Below are 21601 nucleotides of genomic sequence, written 5' to 3' on the forward strand. Positions count from 1 at the left end.
AATTTCTTTTTCTAGTGACTTTGTATGGAGTGTTTACAATCCACTTTTCTCCAAATGTGCCATCACGCTGTCTGTTGCTTGAACTCCTGGATGTCAGTGTTTCGGAATTGCTCTTATATTCCAGTCACCAGGGTTGTTCCATGTGGATGATACAGCATTGTGCCCGAGATGTTTTGGAGGCCCTTGCTTTTCTTCATCATGAGGGCTATGTCCATGCAGACCTCAAACCACGTAACATATTGTGGAGTGCAGAGAATGAATGTTTTAAACTCATTGACTTTGGACTTAGCTTCAAAGAAGGCAATCAGGTAAGAAACAACCTTTTCTCTCGCAGTTTAAAATGTAGTGGTTGAAGCCAAATATTTTTAAATGACAAGGGTAGTTTAGTAGGGACTTAGAAGTCATTTTAACCTAAAATACTGAAATGCCAGGGGATGCAGTAAATGAGAAGAATTTCAGTGCCACCGTGTAAAAAAAAGGACATAATGTTTGGGTCAGGTAGGAGGAGCCAGTAAAGCACGAGAGCTCTGGAATTATTAAAAGTACTTAACCTATATAGAATTTTTTTTTTAATTTTATGCGTGTTTGGCTAATTGCTGAGTTACTATTCCTGGTCTCTTCAGTGTTGGGGCTGTATCTCGTGGCAGAATGCATATGATAGTTCTGCCAAATCCTCTTTTCTCCATGGTTGATCGTTTCTTTGCAGAGTGTCCTTATTATCAGCAGTGCCTAATAGGTAAGAAACAATCCAAAGAAGACTTCTTTATGAGCACTATATGGAAATGTACAGCCTGCCTCTGAGAACTGCCCAGTTAATGAACCAAAGAATTATGGTAACCAAGGACTAAAAATTTTTAGTATTTAGCTTGGCAGTGGGTTTACTGCACTCTTAGGGAAGTAAATTCACTGTAGAGATGGATAGAAAGGGAGCAGCTTTTTATCGGTTGTAATATTTACTCATCTTTTTTAGGATGTAAAGTATATTCAGACAGACGGGTATCGGGCTCCAGAAGCAGAACTGCAAAATTGCTTGGCCCAGGCTGGCCTGCAGAGTGATACAGAATGTACCTCAGCTGTTGATCTGTGGAGCCTAGGAATCATTTTACTGGAAATGTTCTCAGGAATGAAACTGAAACATACAGTCAGATCTCAGGAATGGAAGGTAAACTTCACCAGTGCTTTGCTTTGGGGTCCTTACTTAAGAGTATTCAATTTATGATGATTCTTTTTTTTCTTCTTTTGAGATGAGTTTCACTCTTTCGCCCAGGCTGGAGTGCAGTGGCACAATCTCAGCTCACTGCAACCTCCACCTTCCGGTTTCAACCAATTCTCCTGCCTCAGCCTCCTGAGTAGCTGGGATTACAGGCACCAGCCACCATGCCCGGCTAATTTTTGTATTTTTAGTAGACACGGGGTTTCACCATGTTGGCCAGTCTGGTCTCGAACTCCTGACCTCATGATGCGCCCACCTGGGCCTCCCCAAGTGCTGGGATTACAGGCATGAGCCACTGCGCCTGGCCAATTATGATGATTCTTTTAGAGAACTCTTGATTGCTGTCTGTTGTCCATACTCCTCTTTTTCTATTTATGATACTTGAATGCCACTACCAACTCCTATGGCTATCAGTGTGCTAGTGAGTATTGCATTCTTATTGTTCCTAGCCTGTGGCTTGGCATATAGTAAGTGCTTGATAAAACGTTTGAATGAATGCATTTTCCTGAAGAAGCAAAAGTGGTTTCTTTTGTTTACTAACAGTAATATTAAGTTCTAAAGTGTTACTAACACAACCATAGCTTATAAGTTAAATGATAATTTTCATAGATTATCTTAACTGCTTTACAGTTAAAAAATATTTTTGCTGGGCGTGGTGGCTCACACCTGTAATCCCAGCACTTTTGGAGGCTGAGGTGGGAGGCTCACTTGAGACCAGGAATTTGAGACCAGCCCAGGCAACGTAGTGAGACCCCGGTCTCTAGTAAAAAAAAAAAAAAAAAAAAAAAAAATTATAAAAGGTATTTTAATACTTGTTTAATATCAAGACCAATAATCATTCCAAAGCATTGTATTTATTAAACCTCAAAAAATTAGCTGGGTGTGATGGCACACACCTGTAGTCTCAGCTACCCAGGAGGCTGAGGCAGGAGGATCACTTAAACAGTAGCCTAAAGGATACTGATATTATCACAACATTAAAGTCCCACAATACCTTTGAAAACATACTGTAGTTAATTCCTAATTTATAAACGCACAAAAAGTTCATTCAAATATTAGAGGTTTGGAACTTAGATACTGAGCAACAAGTTTTTGATACTAAGCAACAAGTATTTTTTTGAGCATCTAATGCATACTGTATAGCTATTATAACATATAGTTTTGTTTCTTTTAAACATCTAGTCACTGATTTCTGTTGTAGCATTTCCTGGAAGGGATATTTTAATAGCCCAATGTATGTAACTGATGCTTTTATGGGTAAAAATTGCTTTCTTGGGAGTAAAATCAGTATCATTCTTTATTATTGATATCCCAAACAATCAAGAGTCTAAGTATTCTTTCTTAGTGCTAATCCAGACATAGATCAGTTATTTGAATGAGCTTTGACTGTCTTTGGGCCTTTTGGACTATATCTGCTTGGCCTAGAGCTCATCAGAACTAGATCACATACAGATTTGTGTGAAATTTAGAGGGGTGATGTGTAGTGATGGGATCTCCAATATATGCCTCTAGATAAAACATTATTTTTCTGTTTTATCACTCTCTATGGAGGCAAAATTGCCAACTGATTATGAGCATAGGCTCTAAAGTCAAGCTACTAGGGTTTGTATCTTGCCTCCACAAAGCTCTTACTAAGTTATTTATTTAGATTCACTAAGCCATGGTTTGCTTTCTTTAAAATGAGGATAATAATGGCATCTATCTCATAAGACTATTGAGGTTAATAAAGAAATGATACTTTTAGCAAGCAGTTCGGGGTATTTAATAAATTTTACTGATAATGATAGTATCTGTTCTTTTAACTCATGTACACAGTTCTAAATTTCTGAGTTAGCATAGTATTCAAGGAGAAAATATATTCTGTACAGATTTAGAGAATGAGTAATATGACAAATAAGATGTTTTAATACTGCATCATATTCACTTTGATAGTTTATTTAAGCTTGAAAACCAATTGAAAGGACGGGCGCGGTGGCTCACGCCTGTAATCCCAGCACTTTGGGAGGCCGAGGCGGGTGGATCACGAGGTCAGGAGATCGAGACCATGGTGAAACCCCGTCTCTACTAAAAATACAAAAAATTAGCTGGGCGTGGTGGCGGGCGCCTGTAGTCCCAGCTGCTCCGGAGGCTGAGGCAGGAGAATGGCGTGAACCCGGGAGGTGGAGCTTGCAGTGAGCCGAGATTGCGCCACTGCACTCCAGCCTGGGTGACAGAGCGAGACTCCGTCTCAAAAAAAAAAAGAAAACCAATTGAAGACTCATCACAGAGATACCCTGAGTCACCTATTACACATTGATTTTTGCATTAAACTACATTCTTATGTGGTTTCTTTGGTATTTATTTTTTATTCTTTCATCTAGTAGATGTTCATAGAGTGCTAGGTGCTGAAAATGAAGAAAAAAATGTTCTTCTCTAGAAGGGTATAATTATGTATATTATTTCCTCTGTTAAGATTGTAGGCTCTTGCTGGGCACGAAGACTCACACTTACAGTCGCAGCACTTTGGGAGGCCACAGTGGGCAGATCACTTGAGCCCAAGAGTTTGAGACCAGCCTGGGCAACATATTGAAACCCCGTATCTACAAAAAATACAAAAAATTAGCTGGATGTGATGGCACACACCTGTATTTCCAGCTACGCAGAAGGCTGAGGCAGGAGGATCACTTAAACCTGGGAGGCAGAGGTTGCAGTGAGCTGAGGTTGTGTCACTGCACTACAGCCTGGGTGGCAGAGCCAGACCCTGTCTCCAAAAAAAAAAAAGAAAAGATTGTAGCCTCTCAGAAGATAGTGTTTTCTGTTGCATTTTACTCTCAAATAGTGCTATATGCCTAGTACTCAATAAATACAGACTGAATAACCAAAGGAAAACTTTTCTCCGTTTTTTAAGGCAAACAGTTCTGCTATTATTGATCACATATTTGCCAGTAAAGCAGTGGTGAATGCCGCAATTCCAGCCTATCACCTAAGAGACCTTATCAAAAGGTATGTTACACGTACCGTAAACTTGCTTTGCATACATGTACTATGTGAAACGGTATGTCTTTTTTCTCTCTGAACAGATTTATATTATTATTTCTAGTTTGCTTGATCCATGTAGAGGTTTTGTTCCCCTAGAAATAAGTCTATGCAGGCTAGCTTCCTGTAAGGAACATAAGTAATGAAATAGTTTTACCAAATTTGTTTTCAAAGGAATGTTCTTTTGCTTATAGTATCAGATGTTAAGCTTTTCCTGGCAGCTGCCTTTTCACTGGAAGATAGATTCACTGTACCTTTGGCCTCTCATAGCGCTGGCAGTTCTATATGCTTGATGGAAAGCAGGTTTTTAAAGAGAGTCTTTATTAAATAAAGATTGAATTTGCTTTTGGACTACTCCCCTCCCCCCCAAAGACCTAAAAACTATTTCGAATAAGATAGTTTTTTATTATACTTTAAATAATTACTCTTGACAACGGTCTGGGGACAGATACAGTTTTTCTGATATCTGAATAGATCCAAATACAATAGATATTTTGAAAATACAAATGTATACAGTCGTGTCATTTAACAATAGGGATCTGTTGTGAGAAATACGTCATTAGGTGATTTTGCCATGCCGACATCATAGAGTACTTACATAAATGTAAATGATACAGACTTCTGCCCACATCTAGGCTATATGGCACAGTCTATTGCTGTTAGGCTACAACCTATATAGCGTGTTACTGTACCAAATACTATAGACAGTTGTAATACAATTGTAAGTATTGTGTCTAAACATAGAAAAGGTACACTAAAAATATAGTATAAGAGATTAAAAATGGTATACCTTATAGGGCACTTAACCATGAATGGAGCTTGCAGGACTGGAGTTGCTCTGGGTGATTCAGTGAGTGAGTGGTGAGTGAATGTGAGGGCCTAGGACATTACTGTACACTATAAGACTAAGGGTAAACACTGTATGCTTTGCCTACACTAAATTTATTTTAAAATTTTTTCTTTCTTTTTTTGAGACAGAATCTCACTCCATCACCCAAGCTGGAGTGCAGTGGCAAATCTTGGCTCACTGCAACCTCTGCCTCCCAGATTCAAGCGATTCTTGTGCCTCAGCCTCTCGAATAGCTGGAATTACAGGTGCATGCCACCATGCCCAGCTAATTTTTGTATTTTTAGTAGAGATGGGGTTTCACCATGTTGGCTAGGTTGGTCTCGAACTCCTGACCTCAAGTGATCTGTCTGCCTCAGCCTCCCAAAGTGCTGGGATTACAGGTGTGTGCCACCGCTTCTGGCCCCAATTTTTTTTCTTCTGTAATAAATTAACTTTAGCTTAACTGTAACTTTTTTACTTTATAAACTTTAATTTTTCTTTATCATACTTACTTTTAAAATTTTTTGTTAAAAACAGACACAAGCACACGTTAGCCTAGACCTACACAGGGTCAGGATCATCAATATCATTGTCTTCCACTTCCACATATTGTCGTACTGGAATGTCTGCAGGGCAGTGACATGCATAGAGCTACCATCTCCTATGTTAACAATGCCTTCTTTTGGAATACCTCACAAAGGACCTGCCTGAGACTATTTTATAGTCAACTTTTTGGGGGAGGGGGATGTACTTTAAAATAGGAATAAAAAAATATAGTTATAAATACACAAGCCAGTAACACAGCTATGTATTGTCATTATCAAGTACAGTAGTTTTGTTTACATCTGTGTCCTAACCGCAACACATTACTCACCTGCATTACCACAAGCATGTGAGTGATGTGTTGTGATAGGACATTATGATAGCTACAATGTCACTAGGCGATAGGAATTTTTCAGCCCAGTATAATTTTATGAGATCGCTGTCGTATATGTGGTCCATTGTTGACCAAAATGTCATTATGCAGTGTATGACTGTGTTATTAAATAGTAGGCTTTTCAGGTTGCTAGACTATGGACTGGAAGTGAATAAAATAATTAATATGCTAGAAAAGTATGGATCCCTTGTCTGAGTTAGAGTATTATAGTTTGCTTTGAATATTGGCCCTATAAACCTTTAAATTAGTTTTATTAACTCTTTACTTTGAAATAGTTACAGACTCACAGGACTTTGCAAAAATGTTACAGAGAGGTCCCTACCATTTACCCAGTTTCCCCCAGTGGTGACTTTTTACATAACTGTAGTATATATAGTATCAAAACCAGTAAATTGAAATAGGTATAATCCACATGATTTATTCCGATTTCACCAATTTTACGCATACTTGTGTGTGTTTTTCAAATTAGTTTTAAATAGCTGTTAGTATCTGATTGATATGAGATATTATAAATTGCATTTTACATTGATATTATAAATTGATATATTATTGATATTATAAATTGCATTTTACTCCCATCTCGGGAGTGAAAAATTATAAAATGGATTCTAGCCTGAAAGTTAAATTTTCATCTAAGTTCTAGTATTGACTTTCTTATTTTTACTTTTTTTAAATAATAGCCCCCCCCCCCACCATTTTACATAGAATACTAAATTTGGAAACTATAGAAAGTCATGATGAGGAAAATAAAAATTATAAACCCACATTCTAGTGTTAGCACTTTGGTGTATTTCCTTCCACTATTTTTCTGCATTGCATTATATATGCATGCAAGTCCCTGAACCTTTTTTGTTGCTGTTGTTGAATAAAGCACAGACACTAAAAACACTAATTAAACAAATGTGTAGCTTAATCTGTAGGAACATTGTACCCATCTTGTAACTACCATTCACATCAAGAAATAAAACTTTGCCGGTCACCCCGGACGTCCTATATGTGTCTCATCCCAATCTCATACATTTTTGTTTTCTTGAGTGTCTTATATATTACTGCATGTGTTTCTGTTGAAAGTTTGATGACTCAGTAATTGCCTTTTCATTAAAAGTCACTTGGTCTTCCAGCCTGGCCAAAATGGTGAAACCCCGCCTCTACTAAAAATACAAAAAAATTAGCTGGGCGTGGTGGCATGTGCCTGTAATCCCAGCTACTGGGGAGGCTGAGGCAGAGAATTGCTTGAACCCGGGAGGCGGAGGTTGCAGTGAGCTAAGATCGTGCCACTGCAATCCAGCCTGGGCAACAGAGTGAGACTCTGTCTCAAGAAAAAAAAAAAAAAAGTCACTTGGTCTTCTTGTCTGGATGCCCAGAGGATTTTAACTTATTCTTCAATGTATAGTAATTTTATCAAAATATATTTTGATTTTGATTGTTCTGGGTCAGTATTCTCAGAAATATGGTATGTCTCTTAAATTACAGTTTTTTAATATTTTTTCTGTTCTTTTTGGTTTTCACTTTCATGTCCTCCTAGTCTACATATGTTTGATTTTCTTTGCCTTATATTCAATATTGCCATTTTTTCTTTTCTTTTTTTTTTTTTTTTTGAGACAGAGTTTTTGCTCTGTTGCCCAGGCTGGAGTACAGTGGCACGATCTCGGCTCACTGCAACCTCTGTCCCCTGGGTTCGAGCAATTCTCCCACATCAGCCTCCCAAGTAGCTGGGATTACAGGCTACTGCCACCACGCCTGGCTAATTTCTGTATTTTTAGTAGAGACAGGGTTTCACCATGTTGGCCAGGCTGGTCTCGAACTCCTGATCTCGTGATCCACCTGCCTTGGCCTCCGAAAGTGCTGGGATTACAGGTGTGAGCCACAGCGCCCAGCTGCCATTTTATCTTGGTTCTATATTATCTCTTTTTCCTTTCTTTTTTTAAGAGACGAGGTCCCACCATGTGCCAGGCTGGTCTTGAACTCAAGTGACCTTCCAGCCTCAGTTTCCCAAAATGCTGGGATTACAGGCATAAGCCACCACCCCCAACCCATTATTTCTTTTTTCTTCTTTTTTTTTTTTTTGTGAGATGGAGTCTCACTCTGTTGCCCAGGCTGTAGTGCAGTGGCATAATCTCGGCTCACTGCAAGCTCCGCCTCCCGGGTTCACACCATTCTCCTACCTCAGCCTCCCGAGTAGCTGGGACTACAGGTGCCCGCTACCATACCCGGCTAATTTTTTGTATTTTTAGTAGAGACAGGATTTCACCATGTTAGCCAGAATGGTCTCGATCTCCTGAACTCGTGATCCACCTGCCTCGGCCTCCCCAAATGTGATTACAGGCATGAGCCACCGTGTCCCGCCTCTTTTTTATTTTTAAAAATATCCTCCTTTTTGCCTACTATTTCTCTTTAAGATATCATTTGCTGTGTTTATGCATCCTTGTATCTCTTGTGTAATTTTATTTTATGAAATGATTTTTTAAAATGTCTAATTCTTTCCTGAGTTCTATTACCTTATTTTTGTGATTTTCAATTTTTTTTTCTGTTGCTTTCACATCTTGTACCATTTTTTAAAAATGTCTTTAGCTCATTTGAGTTTTTGCAGGGGGAGAAGACAGAGTCTCACTCTGTCACCCAGGTTGGAGTGCAGTGGCGCAGTGCTCACTGCGACCTCCGCCTCTCAGTTTTTAGTGTTCCTCCCTCCTCACCCTCCCGAGTAGCTGGGATTACAGGCAGATGCTGCCAGGCCCAACTAATTTTCATGTTTTTAGTAGAGACAAGGTTTCACCATGTTGGCCAGGCTAGTCTGGAATGCCTGCCCTCAAGTGATCTGCTTGCCTCAACCTCCCAAAGTGCTGGGATTATGGGCGTCAGCTACCACACCTGGCCATTTAGCTCATTTTGAAATGGTAGGTTTTAATGGCCAGGCGTGGGCCATTTAGCTCATTTTGAAATGGTAGGCTCACGCCCATAATCCCAGCACTTTGGGAGGTTGAGGCGAGCAGACCACTTGAGGTCTGGAGTTCCAGACTAGCATGGCCAACATGGTGAAATCCCGTCTCTACTAAAAACACAATTTAGCTGGGCCTAGCAGCATCTGCCTGTAATCCCAGGTACTCTGGAGGCTGAGGCAGGAGGATCGATTGAATCCCAGAGGTGGAGGTTGCAGTGAGCCGAGATTGCACCACTGCACTTCAGCCTGAGTGACAGAGCAAGACTCTGTCTCAAAAAAAAAAAAAAAACAAACAAAAAAAACAGGTAGATTATAATGGTCATGTCTTTCTGGCATACATTATCTGAGATTTATCATTTTGCAGTTTTTTTTTTTTTTGTACAATAGATACTTTTCTCTTCTCTTCTCTTCTCTTCTCTTCTCTTCTCTTCTCTTCTCTTCTCTTCTCTTCTCTTCTCTTCTCTTCTTTCGAGGCAGGGTCTCACTCTGTGACCCAGGCTAGAGTGCCGTGGTGTGATCACAGCTCACTGCAGCTTTAAGCAATCCTCCCACCTTAGCCTCCGAGGTAGCTGGGACCACAGGCATGCACCACCATGCCTGGTTTATTTTTTTTTGTAGACAAAGTTACACTATGATGCCCAGGCTGATTTCAAACTCCTGGGCTCAGGTAATCCTCCTGTCTTTGCCTTCCAAAGTGCTGAGATTACAGGCATGAGCCACCAGGCACAGTCAGTTATAATCCTTTTTATGTTGCTCATTTTTATGTGAAAATTATTTTCCTAAACTTACAAGAAAATATACTTGGGATAACTTTTCTTAGTATATAGGGCTCCCTCTTCTATTGTTTTGTGTAATGTTCCCCAAAAAGTGGCTTTTTTCAGAGATCTCCTGGCTCTTCTCTTCTGCTTTTTTCTGATGCCTCTCTCTCTCCCCTCATGCTGCTCAATTTGGATTCTGTTCCCAAGATTTCTTCTCACTGTGGGACTTTGCACTGAAAGAAAGCTTTGGCTGGTTAGTTTTAAGAGGTCTTAGTGTCTAGATTACTCCAACCTCTTATGATTTTACAAAGAATGCCTTGTATTCACTTAGTATTAGAATGTATAACCCCTTATAGTTTCAGCTGCTTTTCTCCAGCATCTTGCTGTGCAGTCCAGTGAGTACCTTTTGGCTGTTTGGGGTTATTTTTTTTCTGGTTCATCAGATCAATTGTAGCTTTCCTCTGCCTTCTTACACATAGATGCCAATATAGTGCAAATCTTACGCCTGTTGATAGTTTGGCACTATAGGTTTGTGTGTGTGTGTGTGTGTGTGTATGATGGAGTCACACTCTGTTGCCCAGGCTGGAGTGCAGTGGCACTATCTCGGCTCACTGCAACCTCCGCCCCCCAGGTTCAAGTGATTCTCCTGCCTCAGCCTCCGAAATAGCTGGGACTACAGGTGCACGGCACCATGCCTGGCTAATTTTTTGTATTTTTTAGTAGAGACGGTGTTTCACCATGTTGGCCAGACTGGTCTCAAACTCCTGACCTGAAGTGATCCACCCACCTCTGCCTCTCAAATTGCTGGGATTACAGGCGTGAGCCACCAAGCCCGGCCTAGTTTTTGTTTTTTAAGTGGCTTATTTTTACTTTATAAATGCTTACTTACAATAAGGAAATAATGGTCTTTTTATGCCACAAACACTTCAGTAGCTATATAGAGATATATACAATAATTTTATTAGACTATAACAGCATCTCAGTCTTTTTTTTAATAACATAAAATTGTATGTATCATGTACGTGTTTTAAAGTATATATACATTATGGAATGATTAAATCTAGTTAATGAACAAAAGCATTATTTTACATAGTTATCATTTTTTGTGATGAGAGTGCTTAACATTCACTCCCTATGTTTTTCAAGAATCCAATATATCATCATTAACTAGAATCACCATGTTGTGCAGTAGATCTCTTGAACTTATTCTTTCTATCTAACTGTAATTAGGCATCTTTTGGCTTTGGCCAATGTCTCCCCAAACTCCTCTCTCCTCTAATGCCCCCACTCAGCCTCTAGTAACACCATTCTTCTCTCTACTTCTGTGACATCAACACTTTTTAGAATTCATGTATGAGTGAGATCATGCTGTATTTGTCTTTCTGGACCTGGCTTATAACACTTAACATGATGCCCTACAGGTTCATCTGTGTTGAAAGTGACAGGATTTGCTCCTTTTCAATGGCTGAATAGTATTCCATTGTGTATATATATCATATTTTCTTTTTTTACTCATCTGTGTTTTCCTTTTTTTTTACTTTTTACACTCGTCTTTTTTTATTTTTATTTTTTTTAAGCTAACATGCAAGAAATGAACACTTACCTGTTAATAGATACTTAGGTTGATTCCATATCTTGTCTATTGTGAATAGTGCTGCAACAAACATGGGCCTACAGGTATCTCTTCATCATACTGATTTTATTTCCTTTGGATATATACCCAGTAGTGGGATTGCTGGTAGTTCTTTTTAAAAAAATTTTTTAAAGGGCCTCCATACTACTTTCCATAATGGCTTTACTAATTTATATTCCCACCAACAATGTGTATGGATTCCCTTTTCTTTATGTCTTTTGTCTGTTTGATAATAGCTACTATAGTAGATATGAGGTGATACCTCATTGTGGTTTTGGTTTTTCATTTTCCTGATGATTAGCAATATTGAGCATTTCTCATATACTGTTGGCCATTTTTATGTGTTCTTTTGAGAAATGTTTGTTCAGGTCTTTTGCCCATTTTTTAATTGGGCTATTTCCTTGCTATGAAGTTGTTTGAGCTCTTTTTTTTCTTTTTTCTTTTTTTTTTGAGACAGGGTCTCTTTCTGTTGCCAAGGCTGTAGCGCAGTAGTGTAAACATGGCTCACTGCAGCCCTGAATTCATAGGGTCAAGTGATCCTGGAACTACAGGTGCATGCCACCACACAAGCTAATTTTTAAATTTTTTTGTAGAGAGAGGATCTTGCCATGTTGCCTAGGCTGGTCTCGGACTCCTGGGCTCAGTCCTCCCACCTCTGCCTCCCAAAGTTCTGGGATTACAGATAAGAGCTACCACACCCAGCCAAATTGAGTTCCTTATATATTTTGTATATTACTCCCCTAGCAGATGTATAGTTTGTAAATATTTTCTCCCATTCTGTAAGTTGTCTCTTCACCCTGTTCATTGTTTCCTTGGCTGTGCAGAAGGATTTTAGTTTGATATAATCCCATTTGTCTGTTTTTGCTTTTGTTGCTTGTGCCGTTGAAGTTATATTCAAAAATTCAATGCCCAGAACAATGTTGTGCAGCTTTTCTCCTGTTTTCTTCTAGTAGTTTTGGGTCTTAGATTTAAATTGCTAATCCATTTTAAGTTGATTTTTGTGTAGGTGAGAGATAAGGGTTTAATTTTATTCTTTGGTGTGTTAATACCCAGTTTTTCCCAGCACCGTTTATTGAAAATACTGTCCTATCCCCTTTGTGTATACTTGGTACCTTTGTTGAAAATCAGTTGGTTGTAAATATTTTTTTTTCCGTGGGCTCTCTGATCTGTTTCATCAGTCTGTGTGTGTTTTCATATCAATACCATGCTGTTTTGGTTACTGTAGCTTTGTAGAACTTTTCTGAAGTCAGGTAGTATGGTGCTTCCAGCTTTGTTCTTTTTTCTCAAGATTGCTTTGGCTATTTAGGGTGTCCCTATGGTTTTTGTTATAGGTATTGTCCATGGGTTTTTGGTTTTGCTATCTAGTTGCTTTATTATTAGAGAAATTTGATGAGATTCAACAATCATCCCACCACTATCTTTTTTTTTAATTGTGTTACCCTAAATCTATGTCTTTTTTGTCACTCACTGTTATAGAGTGTGGATCACTTTGCAGTGTTTCATTTATTAATCAAAAGTGTTATTGTTATTTTAAATCACAGTATAATGTCATAGGTATGTATCATGAATTACTAAACCATTTACTAATAAATAGCATTTGTATTCTTTATAAGTGAATGGTTCAATAAGTCATGCTAATATAATTAATACTGTGATGAACATTTAGACATTCTTACTTTCTTTAATGGTTGCATTTTCAAAAGATTCAGCAGAAATGATAAGGCACCTATTTTTGTGTTTTAGCATGCTTCATGATGATCCAAGCAGAAGAATTCCTGCTGAAATGGCATTGTGCAGCCCGTTCTTTAGCATTCCTTTTGGTAAGTTGTGTATTCTTTTATTTTTTTCTTGGTCATTTGACAGTGATACAAGACATCAGCACTAATTTATATTCCTAAATTTCTTTATCTGGTGTTCAACTTATTTGGGGGGATTTACATTTAACCATATTATGATGAATTTTAACAGCCCCTCATATTGAAGATCTGGTCATGCTTCCCACTCCAGTGCTAAGACTGCTGAATGTGCTGGATGATGATTATCTTGAGAATGAAGAGGAATATGAAGGTTAGTGTTCTCTAAATTAAATTTTAATGTGTCTCCCTTAAATAAGTCTAGAATAAACATATCTGTAACGTTTTCATATTTTCCAATTTATCTAATGAGAATATTGAACAATATGATCTCTAATATACTCTCACTTTTTTTTTTTTTTTTTGAGGCGGAGTTTCACTCTTGTTGCCCAGGCTGGAGTGCAGTGGCACGATCTCAGTTCACTGCAACCTCTGCCTCCTGGGTTCAAGCCTCAGCCCCCCAAGTAGCTGAGATTACAGGCGTGTGCCATCAGGCCCGGCTAATTTTGTATTTTTAGTAGGGACGGGGTTTCACCGTGTTGGTCAGCTGGTCTCGAATTCCTGACCTCAGGTGATCCACCAGCCTCAGCCTCTCAAAGTGCTGGGATTATAGGTGTGAGCCACTGTGCCCAGCCCTCTCACTTTTTTATTCATAATGTCCTTTGGACTCTTTTACATTTCATCTTTACCCAGTTAATGAAGAAGATTAATTTTCCCAATAACTTCTCTCTGGTCTGTCTCTTCTAGCCTTTCCCTATGCTTGCATTTCTCCATTTTAGCTCTCTTTTTTGCTTTTAACATTCATTCACTTAAGACATATTAACTGAGTATTTACTACGTGCTGTTGTGGGATTACTTCCTGTCTTTAGTATAGTAGGGGAGACAGCTACATAAACAATTATAGTTGTGATAATCTGAAGACAGGGTACTATACAATGGCAGAAAGGACAAGTACTTAACCCAATCTTAGTAACTGGTGAATGCTTCTCTACAGACGTTATATCTGAGCTCAGTAATTTGGAGTTGCTTGACTAAAAATTGAGGGGTTAGGAAATAAATAGCACAAACACAAAGATATGAAAGTGTCAGAAAACAGCAAATTGGTATGACTGTATCTTAAGATATTTGTTGGGGAGCAATCAGTTAAAGCTAACGAGGTAGCCAGAGTACAGACTAGTTTGCTATGTTTAAGAATTTGGATTTTATCCCAGAGATAGTAACACCAAAATACAGATATGTGAAGAACTTTGTGTCAGGTATAGAATAATATCTAGTTTATGGTTAGGTATTCAATACCTATCTGTTCTTTGTTGAATGCAGTAAGGAGTTTATTAAATAATTTTAAATGGGAGAATGACATAGTCAAACCTGTATTTTAGTAGGGACATTTTGGAAACAGAGAGGGAGTGGACTAAAACAGGGCCAAACTGATACCAAGGACAACAGCTGTGAAGCATTTGCATCAACCTATTGTTACTACTACTAGAGAGACAATTTTGTGTAGCGGTTAAGAGTGTAGACTTAACAAAAATTAGCTGGACGTGGTGGCACACGCCTATAATCCCAGCTGCTCGGGAGGCCGAGGTGGGATAATTGCTTGAACCCAGGAGGCAGAGGTTGCAGTGACCTGAGATTGCATCACTGCACTCCAGCCTGGGCAACAGAGTAAGACCATCTCAGGAAAAAAAAAAAGAATGTAGACTGAGTTTACGTTATGCCTGTATCACTTACTAGCTTCTTTGCAGTTTTCTGCAAAAGAAGGAAACTATAGTTTCCTCATCAACAAAATGGAGATAATAAATAGTACCTATCTTGTAGAGTTGCTGTGAAAATTAAATAATGTATGAACATTTCCTAGAACCATGCCTGGCAAATAGTAAGCACTCAACAAATGTTACCTATTATTAACCACTAGAATACAAGCTGGTTTGTTTTGTTTATTGCTGTATTAATAGCACTGACACACAGTAGGCACTCAAATATTTATTGTAGGAAGAAAGGAAAGATGGAAGGAGAAATAATTCGCGAGGAGCCAATCTATCTAAATGTAGTGACTAAGTGGATATGAGAGCAAGAAGTGAGGCAGGTTGGGGTTTTGCACGAGGCATCTGAATTGAACCACTTGGCAGATGGTGGTCCTAGTTAAAGAGGTAAGGAATAAAAAAGAAAAAGCAGACCTTGGGGATTCATTTTGGACAAGAGGAATACCTCCTGTACTCACTGAAACAAGTTGGAAGAGAAAGAATTTTGGTGTGGCTGTATCTAAGTTATGTAAGTTATAAGTAAAAGTAGATAGGAAGTTAATGATGTTCCTGCATAGTAACTAAATATTTTCTGTATATGTCCTTCAGCATGCAATTTTGGACTTTTCTAATTTTTTCCCTTTATTTTATTTCAGGTCTTAACTATTATTTTGCTAACAAATGATGGTCAAATATCCTCTAGACTCTTGACCTATTTTTAATTTCTGTATCTTCTGCCCATAAATTATATAAGTTTTATGTCCTCTTAATATTTAAAATAGAAAAAAATTTAAAACACAAATCTTTATTTTATGTTTCCTTTTCCTTTTACTTTGTTTCTTGTTCTCTGGCTTCTCTTAACACTTACTTTGTGCCTAGTACTTTATATATATTACTTGAGAAGTAGTAGTTATTTTTCCAGTTTATAGATAATGGAAGTAAACTTAGGTTTATTCACAAAGCTAGTAAATATTTTTAAAGCCTGATATTTAGGTCTGTATATCTCTAAAGCTCTTACTTTTCTATTTAAAAATATCAATTGCTTAATATTAAATATTCTTCTTGTAGAAAATTAAAATGTTACAGATAAGGCTAATTATATGATAGTACCTCTTGTAAATGATTTCATGTCCCTAACAGTGTAGTGAGAGAACTGTAATTTCTTTGAGTCTGTGACCATTTTAAGAGTCTTGAGTTTTCAGGTTGTCTATCTGGAAGAAAGTCTTGCCCTCAGCATTGTTTCAGGTTACGAAGGTACAGTGGCTCTGAATTTCTTGGAATCAGTTCAGAATACTACTTAGGTCCTTTTAGTCTTCATCTTTGTAAAGACCTGCTGTCTTCATCACCTCATTCTGTCTACTCCTAATAATTTTTCTCTCTTTAAAACTGAAGCTTGGCCTGTTTTTGAATAAACCTTTAGACAACCATATAACTCTCCTCCGCTATCTTGCTGTGACTTTTTTTCCGCTTTTAAATACACTGAGTCTTTACATTTTTTAAAAATGTTTCTATTGAATCTTAGTGTTTAAGAATCTGAAGTGAACTAAAGTGCAGCAGACAATATGGTACCATTAAATACCTTTGTTACTTTTGATGAACAAGGTCATCATGAAATAACAAGTTTCTTAGCTAGAAATTATGGTATGTGTTGGAACAGCTGTCTTGTAATCTTGATAGAGGCAGGGAAGGAAGTTAAACCTTACATTATAGACCAAATTAAATTTCAAATCAAGTAAAGATTAAAATACTAAAACAAGGGAATGAAATAGGGAAGGAGGGAAAAGAAAGGGATGAGGGAAGGAAGTAGGGCAGGTAGGAAGGAGATAATTTTTTAATATAAAAAGACATTGTAGAATTTTGTTTTTTAATATTCCTGAAGTTGGAAAGGCCTTTTTTGAATATGGCAAAAAACTCAGAAGCAGTATAATAAGCATTGAACAAAATCAACCCTGACAAAAATCACCCTAAGAAAGATTAAAAGACAAAGGATAGTTTAAAGAAAAAATATTTATAGCTCTTATTACAGTTTATGGAAAAGGAAGTAGACAAGTATTTTACACATATGCTTTTACTCTCTATTATTATTGAAATGCTAATTAGAGCCAAACTGCAATATCTTTGTTACCCATCAAACATATTGACAGTGATGAAACATTTGATTATCCTCTTGTGGGTAAGGGTATAAGGAAGCAGACATTTTTGTACATTGCTAGAGAAAGTTTACATTGGTAAACTTTTATGGAAAGCAAATTGGAAAAATTACAAATTTATGTCAATTTTGACCCAGCATTTCTATTTCTAGAATGTCAACTTAGAAATACACAAGTGAGGCTGGGCGCAGTGGCTCACGCCTGTAATCCCAACACTTTGGGAGGCCAAGGCAGGTGGATCACCTGAGGTCAGGAGTTTGAGACCAGCCTGACCAACATGGTGAAACCCTGTCTCTACTAAAAATGCAAAGATTAGCTGGGCGTGGTGGCACACGCCTGTAATCCAAGCTACTTGAGAGGCTGAGGCAGGAGAATCAATTGAACCCGGGAGGTGGAGGTTGCAGTGAGCCGAGATTGTGCCACTACACTCCAGCCTGGGCAACAGAGCAAGACTCTGTCTCAGAAAAAAAAAAAAGGAAAGAAATACACAAATGAAATGAGATATGCTTAGGGGGGTTATATATTGCAGTACTGTTTTTAATGGTAAAAGTTCAGAAATTGTCTAATTAATCAGTACTGGACATATTAGATAACATACTGAACATTCATAGAATAAAATATTTCCTAACCATTAAAACAAATGAGAAAATTTTATGTGATGATTTGGAAATATCTTAAAGGACATATTTAATATAAAAAGCAAGGTATTTTTATAATTTCATATTTGCTTGTATATAAGTTTATAATAATTATGGCAGAATACAGAAGAAATTGGCCAGGCGCGGTGGCTCACACCTGTAATCCCAGCACTTTGGGAGGCTGAGGTGGGTGGATCACGAGACCAGGAGTTCGAGAATAGCCTGGCCAATATGGTGAAACCCCATCTCTACTAAAAATACAAAAATTAGCTGGGCGTGGTGGTGCGCGCCTGTAGTCCCAGCTGCTCTGGAGGCTGAGGGAGAAGAATCACTTGAACCTGAGAGGCAGAGGTTGCAGTGTCACGCTACTGCACTCCAGCCTGGGCGACAGTGAGACTCTATTTAAAAAAAAAAGAAAAAAAAGAAAAACTGATACTATGTGTTGCCTTCAAGGAGAGTAGAAGGTGGAAGACTATTATTTAAAATTTTGAATCATTTGAATGTCAACTATTCAAGACATAAAATGACCTCATTAGCTAGTTATGTATTCCTGAATTCTTTGATGATTAAAAAATTTAAAATGTTGAATACTTGTTTATTATATCAGAGCAGTTACTGTTATATGTTTTAATAATCAGATGTTGTAGAAGATGTAAAAGAGGAGTGTCAAAAATATGGACCAGTGGTATCTCTACTTGTTCCAAAGGAAAATCCTGGCAGAGGACAAGTAAGTGAATATTTTCATAATTGCAGATTACTCAGAGGTTATTAAAATTCTGTGTTAAATGTTTTAGTTCTATAGGAACATGTACAACAAAATTTTGCGAAGGATTATGAGTTTTGCATTTTAATGATTTTTATATTCTGACTTACACTTTTTACTTCTTCTAAAAGTTCTATAATATGCTTGCATTTTTTTAGCACTTAAAATTGTTTTTTTTTTTTTACTATTGGCCGGGTGTGGTGGCTCACGCCTATAATCCCAGCACTTTGGGAGGCTGAGTTGGGCGGATTACTTGAGGTTAGGAGTTGAGAGATGGTGAAGCCCTGTCTCTACTGAAAATACAAAAGTTAGCCAGGCGTAGTGGCACATGCCTGTAATCCCAGCTCCTTGGGAGGCTGAGGCAGGAGAATCACTTGAACCCAGGAGGCAGAGGTTGCAGTGAGCTAAGATCCTGCCACTGCACTCCAGCCTGGGCCAGGAGAAATGAGTGAGATTTCATCTCAAAAGAAAAAAAAAAAAAAACAAAAACTACTTTTGGCTGAGCGCGGTGGCTCACGCCTATAATCCCAGCACTTTGGGAGGCTGAGGCAGGTGGATCACGAGATCAGGAGTTCGAGACCAGCCTGGCCAACATGGTGAAACCGTTTCTCTACTAAAAATACAAAAAATTAGCCGGGCATGGTGGCGCATGCCTCTAATCCCAGCCACTTGGGGGGGCTGAGGCAGGAGAATCGCTTGAACCAGGGAGGTGGAGGTTGTAGTGAGCGGAGATTGTGCCACTGCACTCCAGCCTGGGCAACAGTGTGAGACTCCATCTCAAAAAAAAAAAAAAAAAAAAAAAACTACTCTTGAGCCACTGTAAACAGTAACACCAGGCCAGGTGAGGTGGCTCATGCATGTAATCCTAGCACTTTGGGAGGCCGAGGCGGGCGGATCACCTGAGGTCAGGAGTTTGAGAACAGCCTGGCCAACATGGTGAAACCCCCTCTCTACTAAAAATACAAAAATTAGCCAGGCGTGGTGGCAGGTGCCTATAGTCCCAGCTCTTCAGGGGGCTGAGGCAGGAAATTTGCTTGAACCTGGGAGGCTGAGCTGCAGCAAGCCGAGATTGCTTTATTGCACTCCAGCCTGGGTGACAGAGCGAGACTGCATCTCAAAAAAAAAAAAAAAAATACAGTAACAGTAACACCAACTGCTAAATCATGCTTTATTTCAGGTTCAGCTGGAGAAATGTTTTAGTCTAATTTTGTTCTAATTAGGTAGAGTTAGAAAGCCAATTAAGTTAGGCTCTAATTGTAATAGAAACTATCAGGGATAGTTTAAAGAAGGAAAGTGTGCTGGACTGAGAATTCTTGAACCTGAGTTCTAGCCTCAATATGATTAGCTTTGTGATGATCCTCATTTTCTTCGTCTGTAAAATATGTGGGCTAAAACTGTTACCACCGCATTTTCTTTAGAAACTCTAATTCCAAATTAAATTATATGACAAAGAATATAAGAAAATATTTATTTGTAGTATTTTTATTTTTTGAGAGATAGAATTTTGGTTTGCTCTATCTTAGGGTTTCTCATTCTTGACACTACTGACATTGAGCCTGATAATTCTTTTGTTGGAGTAGCTGTCCTCTACACTATAGAACGTTTAACAGCTTTCCTGATTTCTACCCACTTTGGATAACACAAATGTCTCTAGACACTGCCAGATGTCTGTCCTCTAGGGGGTGAAGTCATCTCTGGTTGTGGACTATTTTGTCTTTTTTTTTTTTTTTTGAGACAGGATCTCACTCTGTTTCCGAGGCTGGAGTGTAGTGGCACGATCTCAGCTCTCTGCAGCCTCTCTTTCCAGGCCCAAGTGATCCTTCTGCCTCAGCCTCCCGAGTAGCTGGAACTACAAGCACATGTGCCACCACACCTGGCTAATTTTTTGTAGAGACGAGGTTTTGCTATGTTGCCCAGGGTGGTCTTGAACACCTGAATTCAAGAGATCCACCCAATTCAGCCTCCCTAAGTGCTGGGATTAAAGGCGTGAGCCACTGCGCCCAGCTATTATTTTATCTTAATAGCTTAGTATTATGAACATTCCTGACAACTGAAAAAATATGAAAACAAAAATATGAACACAGTTTTATTCTAGTCCTAATGAAAAGTTATTGCCAAACTAGTGATAATAGTTTTACATTTAGTATCACATATGAATACTAATACGTATAATTGTATCCTTGCTGTTTACTCATTTAACTGATATTTATTGAGCATTTATTATGTTCTAGGTACCCATCATAAAAGTGGTCAAATCAGATTTTTAAAAATGTGGTGATAAGTGCTAGGGAGAAAAACAGATTAAGGAAGAAGCTTAAGGAGTGCTGGCGTATGTAGGGTGGGTTGCACTTTCAAATGGGTAAGTAGGGAAGGACATCTGAGAAGGTCATATGAATCAAGATTTGAGGGAAGCGAGGAAGAGAATTTTAGGCAAAAGAAACATCAAGATCCAAGGCACTGGGTATTCCTGGCAGATTTGAAAAGGCCAATGTGGCTGTAGCAGAGTGAGAAAGAAGAATAGTAGGAGATTAGATCAGAGAGATTAGGGAGTGGTAGGGGGCATATTAAGTAGAGTGAGCTTGGTAGAGTATTGAGATTACATTGGCTTTTACTCTGAACTAGGGCAAGGTATTGGAAGATTTTGAATGAATAACTAACATGATCTGACTCAATATTAGCCCCAGTGGTCAAAATGAAGTGGAAGATACAGAATAAAGAGACAGGAGAAGTCTTTTCCAGAGAGAAGTATCCAGGTTTAAGATGATATGAAAAAAGTATCAGTGAGAGCAAAGTTGCTATTTTGAGAAGTTTTCACTGACATTTAAAGGAAAGTGAAAGCAGCTTTTGATAAACTCTTGGAATCACAGATTTAATCTATTTAGGCTTTTGAAATTGTCCATTACCTAGTTGTCAAAGCCATTCTTCATTTGAATTTTTAATTCAAGCAAACATGATTGTATAAGGAATGTTACAAAAAACACTGAAAAATAATGAATGCATCTGATAATGCAATTATAAAAATAATCAGAATTAAAATGATACAGCCCTGTTAATTTCATAATAATTTATAAGAATAAGATGCCTTTCTTAGTGTGGGATGGTGTAGTATAGAAAAGTATAGCCTATCTGAAG

General features: G+C 38.2%; 1 protein-coding gene across 2 annotated transcripts in view; it reads left to right on the plus strand.

The window, feature by feature from the left end:
* UHMK1 (U2AF homology motif kinase 1) overlaps nt 1-21601 on the plus strand; it is a 32852-nt gene that overhangs the window by 2673 nt on the left and 8578 nt on the right. For both annotated transcript variants that reach the window (XM_063627182.1, XM_063627181.1), the window contains exons 2-7: nt 16-308; nt 971-1162; nt 4101-4195; nt 13067-13143; nt 13292-13390; nt 18345-18433. In XM_063627182.1, coding sequence (XP_063483252.1) covers nt 16-308; nt 971-1162; nt 4101-4195; nt 13067-13143; nt 13292-13390; nt 18345-18433 — 845 coding nt within the window. The remainder of the gene's footprint in view (nt 1-15; nt 309-970; nt 1163-4100; nt 4196-13066; nt 13144-13291; nt 13391-18344; nt 18434-21601) is intronic.

The sequence above is a fragment of the Symphalangus syndactylus genome, chromosome 12, assembly GCF_028878055.3.
Source record: "Symphalangus syndactylus isolate Jambi chromosome 12, NHGRI_mSymSyn1-v2.1_pri, whole genome shotgun sequence".
NCBI lineage: Eukaryota > Metazoa > Chordata > Mammalia > Primates > Hylobatidae > Symphalangus > Symphalangus syndactylus.